Here is a 15,384-nt window from a genome sequence, read left to right on the forward strand (position 1 = left end):
ACAGAACTCAGGTCTTCAGGCTTAGCGGCAAGCACCTTTGTACTTAAGACTTCACACTGGCCTGAGGAAGAGCCTTTATGGAAAGAAGATAACTTAGATGAGCCACTGACAGCATGGTAGCTCCAGAAGATTCAGATGGACCTAGAGCCTGAGACGGAGTGTCTAGTAGAAGTAGAGAGTGACTGCCTTCCTGTGCCAAGCACTGGGGACTGTCACTGCAAAGCAGTGGGAGCTCTCTGCAGTGAACTAAAGCTGGTGTTTACCCATTCTGTAGTATCATGTGAGAAACACCAGCTTGAGGTGCTGGGAAGATGGCTCAGTACGTAAAGTGCTTGCCTTCCAGACACGAGGGCCTGACTTCAATGGCCAGAACCCACATTAAAAAAACAAAACACAACACCACCAAAACCTGGCATGGTACTGTGCTTGTAATGCCAGGACTGGGTGGGCAGAGACAGATAGACCACTGGGGACCGCTGCCCTAACCCCAGCCTAGCCTCCTGGATGAGCTTGGATCAGTGATAGACCCTGTCTTAAAGAGCAAGGTGGACAGCCTCATGAGGAATGGCAGCTGAGGTTGTCTTCTGGCTTCCACACGCAAGTGCACATTCAAACGCAAAGTCCAGGGATAGTAACTGCTTACAGATGAGCCAACAGGTACATGGAGTACAGCCAGGGGACCTGCAGACAGAGCCCTTCCCAGCATGTCTCACAAGGTCAGATGGATGCTCTAGCTCTGAGGGCAGGGGCAGTTTCCATGGAAACAGGACCATGAAGATTGTGTTTTATCAGAAACTCTCAGGACCACTCAGCAGCTGGCCAAGATGGTGACTCAGTGTGGGAGTGGAGCAGTGGAGAATAGGCACTATCTTCTCTGTCTCCACCCTACTGGCCCACCCTGGACTGATAGCCTCAAAAGAGAGTGATGTTTGGGAAGACCAATTGATCCCTGCTGGCAGTTTGTCCAAAAAGTCCTGCCACTAGAGTCCCCTTTAAAAAGCCATCTTTCCTCATTCTCGTTGTCATGCATTCTAGGGAAAAATGATTTTCTTTAAGTAGATGGGTCGATTCTCTGAGGAAAACTATGCAGGGAAGAACATGCTGTTCTTTCCTTTGTTCTGTCGAGTGTCACTTTGACCTGCTCGACAAGATGTGTCTCCCCTTCAGTGGCATCGTCCCAGCCCAAGGCAAACTCTCCCGCAAGGATCAGAATAGTGCGGGGACCTTTTAGCTTTCTACTTACATGGTTCCTTTTCACTCCCCCAGATTAGCCTGCTGAACTCTATTCACGAGAACTTCTCACAGTAAGTACTGGCTGCCCTCCTCCCCGGCTGCCCTCCTGGTCTGGCTGAGGAGTGACTGGGAATGTGGTGTGCACACAAGGTCTGGCACTGGGACATGAGTCTTACTTTCCCTATCCACTAAGGGTAAACATGCCTTAGTGGAAAGGTCTGCAAATTGCAGTGCTACGGGTAAAGAGCCTGACTTGCTCCGTCCCAGAGCCCTCAGAAGGAAAATCAAGTGTAGTGTCATGACTGTAGTCCCAGAGCTGGGGGACTGGAGACAGGCGGATCCCTAGGGTTCAGGGTCCAGCCAACCTATTCTACTTGGTAGCTTCCAGGCCATTGAGATAGCCTAGGGGAGACTTAAGGCCCCAGAGAGTGGGGAGGTCTGAGGGGGAGGGGGCTGTCCTCTGGGAGATGGGAGAGGAGGTATGGGATGAGGAACAGTCAGAGGGCAGACCAGGAGGGGGATAAAAGCAGGACTGTGAAAAAGGATTAAAGGGGGGGGGAAAGGTACCTTCTACCTTCCTGAGGAACAATTCTTTAAGGTCTATTTTGTCAATTAACATTCATCCTCCACACTGGGGATTTAGCTCAGAGGTGAGTGCTTGTGTAGACTCATGAAGCCCTGGGCTCAGTTCCCCAGCACTGCATAAACTGACTTCTTGGTGTATGCATGGGATTCCAGCACTTGGGAGGGAAGATAGGAGAATCAAGAGTTGTTTAAGGTCACTTTGACTACAAAAATTTTTTCAAGTCTAGCCTAGGCTACATGAGATTCTACCATAAAATAAATTGTATAGGAAGACCATCTGTATAAGTCAGATAGCAAGGGAACCAAGCAATACTAGCTCTGGAGTGTGTTCATGGTAAGCTAGCCTTACCCACCTTGCTGGCATCCCAAGGCTCGCTCCCAGAATAGCATGCTTCCTTTTGCTAGCACAAGCCTCTGCTGGCCCCTGACAGCTGACTAGAAACATTTTAAAGCCAAGTTCATGGGCTCTAGACTTTTTACATCTTTTTTTTTTTTTAAACACAGTAGGGCTAAGCCGTTCTCCATTGAGCCTGAAGCTGAATTCAATCTGCAAGACCCATGGCTCACACACATGCAAACACACACAGGCAGACAGACAGACAGACACACACACACACACACACACACACACACACACACACACACACAGTGTTTGTAAAACAAAATTCTAAAGGTTTGAATTTACCAAATGAAGACTCAGGAGCCAGACGCCATGGTGAAAGCCTGCTAGCCCAGAGAGGCAGAGAAAGCACCCAGCTGACCTTCCTCCTCAACTGATAGACCAGAAGGAAAAAACCTGTTCTCCATCCAACTGCATGTCCCTCCTTTCTACTTCCTGTGTGTCTCTCTATCCATCCTCCTGACTTCCTCTCACTCTCTATGGTTTGTTTTCCCTTTATTTACTCCCTGTCAGCTGGGTGCTTGCTCCACCTCTCCACCTATGGTTGACTTTTTTCAGTCTCATTTACAGTAAACAGAAAGCTCTTGGATTAACGGTGTGTGATAGGACTGAGCCACACCATAACAAGAAATAGTTCTTTCCAGTAAACAATCTCGGGGTTCTCAGTATGATCAGATATGCTGCAACGGACATCACACACACACACACACACACACACACACACACACTCACACACACTCTCTCTCACACACACACTCACTGGGAGGTTCGGGGGTGGCACCTGCCTTTGTGTCCTGTTGCCCCTGTCAGACTGGAGGGCTGAATTCCTGATAACCACAGCAGAGTTCTGCTCTGTCAGCCCACTCTCTGAATAGTTCTCCACCTGTGAGTGCCAAGCTCTGAGCCTTCTGGCTTCCGTCCCTCTGCGAAACTGGGTATGGGTAGGAAGGTATAGCAGGCACACCAGGAAATCTACCCCTTCTACTGCCCCCAGCAAAGTTCCGGATTCTCAGCTCAGATCTGGGAGTACTCAGAACATGTGCTCTAATCCCAGGCAATGTCCCCCTGTCCTCGGAGTCTTAAAAAACAAAACTAAGTTAATTTCTTTTTTTTTTTTAACTAAGTTAATTTCTTAAGTGGTACATGCCATAGTTTGTGGAAAATGGCATTCATATTCTTTTTATTCACATTTGATGTTGAGGAAATATAGTTTGGTTGAAAGTTACAAGGAAGAAGCTGAGCGATCCTCGGAAGGCAGCACTTTGAAGTTGCCTGTGTGCGTACCGTAGCACTGCTGAAAGAGTACACACATGCCTGTCCAGATTAGAGGAGCAGCGTGTTCTCACCTGCGTAGTTTTCCTCAGAATCCCTTTCCGTCTAGTCAGAGATGTTCCTTACGCAGCCCATTGCCACAGGAACGCAGAGAACAGGATTCACATTCGGTTATCAATCAGATCAGAGGTTTGGAATCCTGACTGCTTGGTATTCTTGGTGGCTCCCTCAACCCACTGTGCCCTGCAAAGGTCTAGTTGACTGTTGTGACACATTCTAGGTACAGGGCTGACTCCTTGGTGTCCCCCACCCCCTTCCTAACTGAACAACGTGCTGGACCTACCTCTGCTGATTTTTCTTTCAGAGCCATGGCCTCCCCTGCTGCCCGGGACCAGTTTTTAAGGCAGATGGAACAGATCGTCGAAGGCATTAAACAAAGCAGGATGAAGGTCAGCAGGCTTCCTTTACAGCAGTACAGAGAGTGTGGTGAGGAGTCCTGGGCAGAGGCTCTTCATCCAGAGAGCATCCTGCATTGCCACACCAGCCATGAGACCTGGTGGGGTAGGCCTCCACATTGCTACTGGTTATAGCTCCCAGGCACCGAGCACTCCTCTGCGTCAGATACTGTGCTGCTCCCCCATATTAAGTGAGCGGTACTGCCCCTGCCTTACAGATAAAGAACTGTTCCTCCCAGCAGCCCTCCTCTCTTGTCTAGCCACCTCTCCCTGGGCATTTATCTCATGACATGTCACAGGGTGTGGTGCTTAGGATCTTGATGCTGGGGAGAGAACCTGGCACTTAGTGGCCAGCCAGCCTAACCTGCTTAGCCAGTTCTAGACCAGATAGAGACCGGGTCTCAAAAAGACAAGGTGAGGAATAACAGCCAAGTTTATCCCCTGGCCTTACTTACACACACGCACATAGACACATGCACATATATACATGCAGGCTGAACCTGCTCTATACATGAGCATTTTCTGCCTTCATCTCCTGGCTGGCTGACCCTACATTTAGCTTCAGAAAATAACTGCACATAGCACCTGGTTCTGTGAGTTGCCCCTCCTTTCAGCCCTCTGCATCACAGAGTCCACATGCCTTTACCATCTCCAACTCCATTCTGTTTTCCTCAACACTGATGCTGCTGATCACTCTAATGCGCATTTGTTCACTCTTCAGACACTTGGCTGGTTAGTTGGTTGGTTGGTTGACTGGTTTGGTTTGGTACTGATCTCCAGGGATGTGTCCTGTGAGAACAAAGACTTTACTTGTTCACTGCTAACCTTAGGTCTCTGTAGGTGTTCCATTACTCTTTACCAAGTGTACAGAGGATCCGAGCTTAGTCCCTAGAGCCCTGAGAAAATACTTAGTGTAGTGGTGCTGGTGCATGCTTGTAGTCCCTGTGCTGAGGACTGGAACATAGAAACATCCCTGGAGCTTGATGGCCAGCCAGTCTGGGGGTATTTGGCAAGTTTCAGGCCAGTGAGAACCCTTGTCTCTATAACAGGATGGGCCAACTAGGTGGCTTACTGGGTAGAGGCACTGTAAGACCCCCGAAGCTGGACCTCCCGGGATGAGCTGGCCAGCACCCCAATGACTCGAGAGAAAACCACACCTGATGCAAACTGCAAGAGGTTTTATTATCAGCTAGCTGAGGACGAACTCCTTCCACCGTGCAGGGCAGGGGAGTTCGACCCCAAGCGGTGACAGTAGGGGGCTTTTAACAGCTTGCTGAGGAATTGGGAGGAGTTGGGAGGAGTGTTCTTCTCTGCCTGGGTGTCCTTGGTAAAATTACAATTATCTGGATGTAAGGCTCAGAAACAAAAAGGCTTTTTGCTAGCTATAGAGAACAAAAAGCTTCTTTCTGGCTGTATTCTTAGAGATCAGGGAAAACAAGCTTGGGGGAATGTCTAGGGGCTTTACCTTCTAGGGAGAAACACTCTAAGTCGGGGTCTCACAGCACATGACAGAAGGAGAAAATCAGCTCCCACAGGTCTTCCTCCAGCTTGTGGCTACCACAGAAAATCTCTTAAAGTCAACATTTTAGTGTCTGTGTATAAGATCAGTATCCTGGAAACACTCTATAACAGTTTAGATAGCTATAGATAGCTTACACTATGGCACAGTTAATAAATGAAAGGTAGTAAGCTATGCTATTATAAACACAATATATACAACAGGGCTACTCACACAATTGACATCCTGGGCTAGATATCCCTTTGCCTTATGGCCGTCCTGAACCCTTTAGGGTGGTGAGCAGCCTCTCCTTGCCAGTGACACCAACAACTCTCCTTCTTTGGAGTTGTGACACTCCAAACCCCTTGCAGATACTCACAAGTACCCTCTAGAGACAAAGTGGTCCACAGTCAAGAATCCTCCCCAAAATGCATGCTGTTCATCTGGCGTTCTGTAAATAGCGAACTGCTGATTAGATTATAGAGCCTGCAGATGATTTCATTCAGAAAGGAAACAGGACAACCCGAGGAAATATGTTTAGAAGAAACCGATACAAACGTTAATCATGGCTGCCTGTTGTGGCCCTGTCAGAATGCCTCTTCCTCCACCACCATTTCTTCAAATGTTTCCAACAGATGGAAAAGAAGAAGCAGGAGAACAAGATGAGGAGGGACCAGTTGAACGATCAGTACTTGGAGCTCCTGGAAAAGCAGAGGCTCTACTTCAAGACTGTGAAAGAGTTCAAAGAGGTGAGCGGATGTGGTGTGGGCCGAAATCAAATGCATGTTCAGCTCACCTCAAGGTGCCCCTAAGCCTGGAGCTGGGGCTGCTGAGATGGCTTTGCCAGGAAGGTCGTGCTGTAAAATCGGGAGTACTTGAGTTTGATCCTCAGAACTAACAAGAGGAAAATAAAAAATAAAAAAACAACGGGATGGTGCCCACTTGAGTCCCAGCTCTGGGGAGGAGGGGGAGGCTGGAGGACCTCTGGGCTTCTTGGCCAACCCACCCAGCCTACTACAGCATGAGCAAGATGGCTTAGCGAGTAAAGGTGCTTTCTACCAAGCTTGATGACTGGGTCCAATACCCAGTACCCACATGGTAGAAAGGGAGACCCAAGCCCCACAAGTTCCCCTCTGACCTCTGTGGCAGGCATATATGTACACACAAAGTAGATAAATAGAAATACAATTTTAAAAAGAAGCAAGGTAGAGCATGCCTGAAGAACAGCAGCTAAGCCTGACTTCTGCCCTCCATAGGCACACATGCATATGTGTGCATGAGCATACACACACACACACACACACACACACACACACACACACACACACACACGAACGAATAAAAAGAGAATGTCCCATGCCAATGGTTTTGTTCTGATTTAGTTTTGAAGATTATGCTGTCTTCCACCTTCTCTGGCTGCTCTGCCCTCTGTTTTGTGATCTAACATTTGGCAGCCATATGCATGCCTACAGGCATGGCAGCAAGTCTCCTCTTTTCAAATGTTCTCCCAGCTCTGACTGCCTGTGGCGTAAACCAGGTTGGAAAACAGACCCGGTCTCTGTCCTCAAGGAGCTTCACTGTGGTGAAGGAGACAGATGAGAAGCTAAGAACAAATGAACAGAAGAGGAAATTAAAAAAAAGATTTAATAGTTTCAAACTTATGTGTAGGGAGACAGAGCTTGTCAGATGTTGTTGACAGAGCAGGCTCCACAGGCTGAGCCAGTCTCTGCTGTGGGGAGAGCAAGAACACATCAGGGAGCAACCAAGGCCCCGAGGCACGGGGAGAGCCCAGCGACTGATGTGGAGTCCATATGTAATACACACGTGTGTGTAAGTGCGTGCCCATGAGTGTCTTTGCAGAGACCAGAGGAGGATACTGGTGTCTGCTCTGTCACCCCTCAGCTATATTCTCTTGAGACGAGATCACACTGGGTTTAGGCTGACAGCCAGAAAGTCCCACCAACCTTTCTGCCTCTGTCTCGCAGCATCAGGGTTACAGGCATATGCAGAATCATGCCAAGCTTTCTATGTGGGTGATGGGGATTCAAACTCAGGTCCGCATACTTGCTCAGCAGGCACCTTTACCCGCTGAGCCACCTCCCCTGCCTCAGCTGTCTTTTGGCTAGAGACATTAAGATGCTTTGGGAAAGGCCTGGGGCTGTTGGAGGTTTGCTAACAGACGCCGTGTGAGCTGTCAGGTGAGGAGCTCTAGAGTTTGCCACGGGAATGGGATTCAGAAAGGTAACTGGATCTCAGGACGCTGGGCACCATTGGCAGGGAGTGGGGCCAGTGACATTCCTCAATGATAACCCTCAACAAGCTTAGTCACGGAGCTCAAATACCCACTATTGGAGAAAGGAGTACCCTTCATAGACACTTCTCATTGCGCCTTCTTAAGACTGAGACTGCTTGTCATCTTCGCTCCTAGAACCTCTCAATGTGTCATCTAAAACTCTGTCTCAAGTCTCAAAAAGAGCAAAAAAAAAAAAAACAAAACAAACCAACCACAACAAAAAAGCAGTTACCAAGACTGGGGAAAGGCTGGGCCCCTTCCGAGACCCCCACATGAGTACCAGTGACTAACCATCTTTGCGTCTCTCTTACTCTGCTTTTCTAGGAGGGCCGAAAGAATGAGCTATTACTATCTAAGATCAAAGCCAAGGCCTCCTGAAAACTCCATCTCCGTTTCTGGATGTCCCTGATATTTTTTTAATGACGTGTATAGACTACAGGATCTTGACATGGTTCTGCCGGTGATGGCAGAGAGACCCAGGAAAATTCATTTCAGTTCTCTAGACGGATGTTGTCTTTCTCCTACTTGTTTCATTTCGTCTCTCCTGGCTGCGGCTGATGGACTCAGAGCCCTACAAAGAACCGTGGGCAGTGTGGATGACACTCAGAGCCCCATAGGCAGTGCCCACTCACTCTGACCACTCAACTTCCATTTCTTCAGTGACACTGCATTTATGAAGGTACCGGATGTGTGCGGGCCCTGAGAATAAAGAGCATTATGTTCAGCAAGTATTGAGCAACTGCTAAGAAATAAGCCCTGAGGTAAATGTAGCCGAACACGGTCCCTGCCCTTATGGTATCTGGCAGAGGCCCAGAGAACAACCCTCTTGGTCCCCTCCCCCAAAGCTTGTCCCCTGAAATGTTTCAAATGGCTGCTGGATGAGCAGCCAGCCCGTTCACCTACCATTGTGCCTTTTGTTCTGGCTTGTCACAGTACGTAAGGACTCTAGGCTGGGTTGGGGTGCAGAGCAATTAGCCCAGAGGTGTAAAGACAGAAGCAGGCGAGGTTCAGGTTGACTAGAGTCCACCCATTTGTGTTGTGAAGACTGATACCAGGTGCCCATGATGGCCTTTGGAAACAGGAACCCCTGGTCTGGAGCCGTGCTTCTCAGGCATCTGCTCTGGTGTGGCTGTAGGTGTGTCCTGTCCTCTGGCTACATGTGGTCAAGCCTAGCTGTGAGGGTGCTGGAAGCATATCCCATGTTCTTGCACTGTCAGGGTTTCAGTAAAGATAGGATGTATAGACTGTTGAGTACTATCCGGTCAGACAAGGGGAAAGACTTCGGGTGCTGTGCATGGAGGAAAAGATGGTAGTAACAGGGGCAGGAAGACTCCACGGAGTGAACAGCACTTGGGCCAGAGCCAAAAGGAGTAGGATGTTAGCTGAGATGGGAAGGAGGGCCTCTAATAACCCCTAAATGGTTGGCTTTAGCCTCTGGACATGAGCAGACCAAAGCAATCACAGAGCACTCCCAGACCCCCAGGTATCGGAAACCTAGCAACTGGGTCATGCTAGGTAAACCCCAGTGTGAGATTTGTGCTCCCTTCTGTATAAACTTAGCATACACATGAACAGCAGGTTGGGACCATTAAGCAGAAGCAGGTGGGGGCATTGGGCAGTCACAGAAGAAGTGCTTCTCAACTTTAGTTTCCTAATGTATGATTGAGAGGCATGAGGCATGCATACTGATAGGAAAGAAGGGGTGCTGGGCTCAGTGGGTAGGGTGCTTGTCTAGGTTCCATCCCTAGCATCACATAAATAGACATGGTAGCACACACTTGTGATAGAGGCAGGAGGATCAGGACTTTGAGTGTATCCTAGGCTAGAATTTCTTTTGGTGTGGTTGTAGGCATGATCAACTACAGGCTGCCTGTAGCCAAGGATAGCTGTGAAGGTGGCCCAACATGAAATTGTAAAGTAATTTAGAACACAGATTATTTTCCATCTCTTCTCTTAAAACTCCATTACACTATGTACTCCATAAACTTTGTAGGTGGCGGGGTCATGTTGTAAAAGCATAACGGTGATCACTCCTGATAGAGAGAGATTGGGTTGGTAACTCTTGGTAGAGAGAGGTTGGTGGCTACTTTGTCCCATTCCTTAATCCGCAAGGCTTAATAGAGATGATGAGAGGTTCCTGTTCTTCTGTACCAGGTACAACCGCCCTCCTGAGGAGCAGGCAAGAGATCTAAACAGAATAAGGTGGTTGACCTATGCCTCTCTGAGTCCAGTGCTCTCGTCTTGCCTGGCAGATTTGTATTACAGGCTGCAAGTCCATAGCTGGGTAAGGCTGTTGCTGACACTGTTACCCCAGCGTCTGTGCAGCAACATCTGACACAGGGAAAGCTAAGCCATCAGAGGAGAGGCTTCGAGCTCAGATCTACCTTGATTTCTCTCTCCTACATTCAAAGTACGTGTTACCTAAAGCAGTAATGTCTTACTATCTGGTTCTGGTAAGCAACAATGAGCAGCGGCCGACCTGTATTGTTTAGAGCTTTGTGGGTAGACTGTGTTATTCTTTCAATTAAACCTGAGGACCCTACATTTGTATCAGACATCCTAAATCAGATAGACAACACTTTCGTGAGTAATTCCAGCATGAAGTGGGCTGCTCAGTCTGACTTATTGTTGGCTGAGGAGATTCCCTGAGATCCCTGGTCAGTTCAGAATCCACCTGGAGGCTGGTGGAAGGGGAGGGCCTCTCAGGGTAGTGTCTTCTGTACCCAGACATAGCTGTACCCAGACATAGTATAGCATTGTATTTGGAGCCTACTGGCTTTTACCAGAATTGTAAGATGGTGGGGAAACATCTGTAGGTGAGTCTTTTTTTTTTTTGGTGTGTTTGTTTGTTTGTTTGTTTGTTTGTTTGTTTCAGTGTGTACTTTAAGAGAAGCCAGATTCAGAGCAGAGAGCTTGTTCACGGGGCTGGCTCCCAGTGCCATGCATTCTTAGGACCAGCCTCTAGGTCAGGAGCTACCTCCCCTCCCATATGCTTTTCATGAAGTTCCTGAGGATGCTCTGGTTGAGACCAAGCTCAGAGCAGCTGTGAGCAGGCTGAGACTGAGGTGATGGTGGAAGGCCTGGGAGGATGTAGGGACGTTCTCTACTTCTCCGTGTTCAGTGGTTAGTCGGCCAGCACCACAGGGGCAGTGGCGAGTACCATAGAATATCTGTCAACCTGCATCCAGAGGTACTGTAATGAAGCAGAGTCCACGCTGGGCATAAGCTCCTGTTAGTCTGATCTTCTGGATCAGGGTCTGGTTTGTAGCACTTGATTCAAGAACAGTGGAGACGCAGGCTTGTGGTGGAACCAAGCCAGCATTGGTCTCCAGGAAAGGCTTTCCTTCTCCAGACTGTTTCTGGGGGACCCCTGAGGACCTTGAACAAAGCACGGGGCAGGCCTTCCAACAGCTCTCTTACTACCTCCCAAGGTGCCAGTCCTATCCTTGGCACTTTGGCAGACTCCTGTCTTTTCTATCTTGAATATTGTAGTCACTACCTGAAGGGGTATCTGAGAGACACCCAGCCTGACCTGCAACCCCTATAGTGCATCCCTTCTCCATGGTTCTGTCTTGCCTGCTCCCAAGGTGATGGATGGCTAGTTTAAAGGAGCTGGGCATCCTAGCAATAACTTCCTACAGGAACTTTGGCTTGTGAAGGTTCAGGCAGTTGAACTGAATTATGCTCTGAGAATTACCATAAGGAAGTGTTTTATGATGTGTTCATTGCCAGGGTTGGCCACTAAGACAAAGACCTTAATACAGAGCAGTATAATGAAGAGCCCAGTAACATGGGTGGTATTGTCTGTTGCAGCTGAGCGTGGCTAGAGGAAGAGTCAATGCCTTCTGAGATGCATCTTAGAGTTTTCCATGCTCTTCCTTCTAGCAGCAGGTGGCACTGGGCCAAAATAGTATGTAAAACATAATGGAGGGCCAGGGAGATGTCCCAGTCGGTAAAGCACGAGAACCTGAGTTAGGATCCCCAGCATCAAGGCCACACATAGCAGTGTGCTCTTGTATTCCCAGCCCGTGAGAGGAAGACCAAAAGGACCCCTGGGGCTCACTGACCAGCCAGGCCAGCTGAGTTAGTAAGCTTCAATTCAGTGAGAAAACCTGTCTCATAAAATTAGGTGGAGAGCAATGTAGGTGGCATCTGAGTTGACCTCTGACCTTCATATGCACAGGCACATACATATACATGCACACACATCCCCATACACATAAAGGAACATTCATATACAAAAAATATGCATGTTTTTCTTCTCAGAATAACTATGTATAAGATCATGAGCAGGGCTCTAGTGCCTCATTGGCAGTGTGTTTGACACCATGGGGAGTCGCAGCTTCTGTATCATCATCGGCCTGTATCAATTTCCCAGATGGCCACGCTCACCCTTCATTGATACTCTCTTCATGTGTCTGTCCTCTCCACGATTTTGGATGATGTCATCACAATGATCTCCTGGTCATATCACAGTCCACTCGTCACATTCCTGTTGTCTGTCTTAATGACACATGTCACTGCTTAAGTTTCCTGATCCATCACAAGGTCTACATCTCTTTTCTTTGGAATGTGTAAGGGCAGCGGATGCAGGGACCCTACCCACCTCACTGTGGCTCATCAGACAGTCAGAACATTCCAGTTGGTTAAGTTGGCTCCCCAAACTGTTATCTTTGCATCCTATAGTAGCAAAATATAGATCTAACCTAACCTATGCTCAGGTTTAAACAGGCTGCCAGTTCTAGTCAGCAGCACTAGAGAAGCCCTCTTAAGTCCATTAGTCACTAACCTTGAAGGATGGAATGGAAAAGGAGTTTCCCAGAAGTTTCCAGACTTTAACTACAAGGTCACCTTTTGGAGATGTGTAGTATTGCGGCAGGGAAGGCACATTAATGTCGAATAGGGTCATTAGTGTGTTCTTCCTTCAGATGTGGTGGACGGATCTTAGCTGCGTGATTGAAGAAAATGGGTGTTGCTGTAGAACAGCATGCCATGCAGTGAATGGCAGAGCTCTAAGCTTACAGCCGCCTTGGAGGACAATTGAATAGCATCACGAATCCAATGTACCGCCTTTTCAACCAGCAGTGCCACATATAGGAACTTTTCTTATGTACAGAAACTTTTATTAAAGTAACGTTTGTAATAACAAAAGGTTAGAAACTACCATTAATTCAGAACAGAGGTGAAAAAATATCATGGCCCATATCTACAATGGGGCATTTTGCAGACACTTAAAAGAATAGACCTGCTCTGTGTATTGCCAAGGAACGTTCAAGGGATCTTGGAGCCACATGGTTAAGTGGGGGAAGAAAACATGCATGAACATGCATGAAGTGCTAGTGTTTGGAATAGAGATAAATACATGTAAATGTGTGGATGCATATGTGTGTGCGCGCATATACTCACACATATGCTTGTGATACGTCTGCTTGCCTGTTCCCAGACTGTCTCTGAGAAGTGACACAGCAGCCTGGCAGCCTCAGTTGCCGCCTAGAAGAAGGTGGAAATGACTTTTCACCGTTTGCCTTTTGTACTCTGGAATTTTGTACCGTGTACATGCATTATCTACTCAAATAAATAGTTTTTGAAGTTTAATTTGGTTTCATTTAAGAATAATCATGGGAGAAAATTTTACTTCCACTGGTCTCTTTTCTTTCTTTTTTTACTTTGGGGGAGGGGGGATGGATCCATGGTAGTGAATCAGGGTCTCCTGTCCCAAGCTGGCTTCAAACTCTGCATAGCAAGGGGTGAGTTTGACCTTCCCCAGTGCTGGGATTATGGGTGTGTGTCACCACACCCAGTTTATACAGAACTAGAATTTAACCCAGGGCTTCTGCATGATAGGCAAACAGCCTAACAATTGAACTACATCCCCAGCACACACACCCCTTCCATCAACCTGGTTTTCCCCCTTTTGGGGGAGGGGCTTATTTTCTTTGGAGATGGTGGGTTTTTCTGTGACAGGGTTTATCTGTGTAGCCCTGGAACTCACTCTATAGACCATACCAGCTACAACTCAAAGATCCACCTGCCTCTGTCTCCGGAGTGCCAGGATTAAAGGCATATGCCACCACACCCAGCTAATCTGTTTTCTTAACAAACTCAAAGCTCTGGAGTTAGAAGTGAAGAATAAAAAATTACTGGCCTCTTGTGAGAACATAAACTTTTTACCTCGGAGCCCACCCCCTCCCATCTGGAAAACATTTTTGAGATAAAGGCCTCCTAGAACAACCTCAAAATGAACCGGGTACATTGCCAAATGATAGGACATGACTCCTTAGTTACGTAGATTCCTTTGGCAGAACTCCCTAGTGATGTAAACTTGTACTTTCCCTGCCCAGTTCTCCCCCTTTGAGTTTTACTATATAAGCCTGTGAAAAATTTTGGCTGACCGTCGAGACTCCTCTACCCTGTGCAAAGGTGTATGAGTTTCGACCCCAGAGCTCTGGTCTGTGTGCTTTCATGTTGCTGCTTTATTAAATCTTACCTTCTACATTTTTTGTATGGTCTCAGTGTCTTCTTGGGTACGCGGCTGTCCCGGGACTTGAGTGTCTGAGTGAGGGTCTCCCTTCGGGGGTCTTTCATTAGGTGTGGTGGGTATTCTTTTATTTTGGGGGGGGGTCTATAAGTAGTTTATTGTCTTCAAGACTACAGTGTGGATTCCTCTCCCAGAGAAGGGTCTTACAGAGGCAGGGGACTGTCACCCAGGTGCAGGCCGTCTACTTGTCATTATCGTACATGGCTGGATTCTTCCTTTTGGACTGCTCAAACTCCGGGTTGCCCCATATGTAGATCAGGTAGAACACTACAAACGGCGGTGCCAAGCGCAGGGTGCTCTCTCCAGTGCAGCGCAGCACGTTGGAGATGCCTTTGCTGAAATAGTTTGGGAAGGCACGCTGCTCAAAGGGTGACAAGCTGTAGGAGATCACGTGCCATATCTGGAAGCTGGCTCAGCGCTGTGGTGAGTATTCTTAAATGTTAATTTGACCACATCTGACCGGGGCACACTTGAGAGATAAATCACTTGAGGTGGGAAGACCCACTTCTAATCTAGATCTTTGAGGTGGGGAAATAAGCCCTATCCAGATCTTTTGAGATGGAAAAACCCATCATTAATTTGGGCCTCACCTTCTAGAGTTGACATGTAAGAAAAAAGATCTCTTCCCCTCCCCCTGCTTTTTGTTCCCTTGCCTGCTTGCTCTCACTAGCATTAATTCCTTCACTGGCATTAGAACCTACCTCTGTGGGACTCCATTATATATACTAAAGATCAGATGAAACATAGAGCCTCATGGGCTGAACAACTACTGGATTCTTGAACTTTCCATTCATAGTCAGCCATTGTTGGTTTAGCTGGACCATAGCCTGCAGTTTATTCTAATCCCCTTTACATAAACATACATACATACACACACACACACACACATATATGTGTGTGTATATATATATACACACATATAAAGAGAGAGAGAGAGAGAGAGAGATTTATTCTGTAAGTGTTGTTACTCTAGAAAGCCCTAACTAATACAGGCAGCTGGGCCTCTGAAGTCAACCTTTCATAGTAGCCCAGGGCCCGGGACCCAAGCAAATGAAGCCAGCTGCCTGTATTAGCCACTCTGAAGGGTTGGCCTCATTGGTGGAAGAACTT

General features: G+C 47.7%; 1 protein-coding gene across 2 annotated transcripts in view; it reads left to right on the forward strand.

Moving 5' to 3' along the window:
* Window positions 1-13,331, forward strand: part of Ccdc93 (coiled-coil domain containing 93) — a 75,394-nt gene extending 62,063 nt beyond the window's left edge. For both annotated transcript variants that reach the window (NM_001025156.2, NM_029955.3), the window contains exons 21-24: window positions 1,267-1,304; window positions 3,855-3,939; window positions 6,079-6,192; window positions 8,061-13,331. In NM_001025156.2, coding sequence (NP_001020327.1) covers window positions 1,267-1,304; window positions 3,855-3,939; window positions 6,079-6,192; window positions 8,061-8,114 — 291 coding nt within the window. In that variant the 3' untranslated portion in view covers window positions 8,115-13,331. The remainder of the gene's footprint in view (window positions 1-1,266; window positions 1,305-3,854; window positions 3,940-6,078; window positions 6,193-8,060) is intronic.
* The last annotated feature ends 2,053 nt before the right edge of the window (window positions 13,332-15,384 follow it).

Source organism: Mus musculus, chromosome 1 (genome assembly GCF_000001635.26).
Source record: "Mus musculus strain C57BL/6J chromosome 1, GRCm38.p6 C57BL/6J".
NCBI classification, from domain to species: domain Eukaryota; kingdom Metazoa; phylum Chordata; class Mammalia; order Rodentia; family Muridae; genus Mus; species Mus musculus.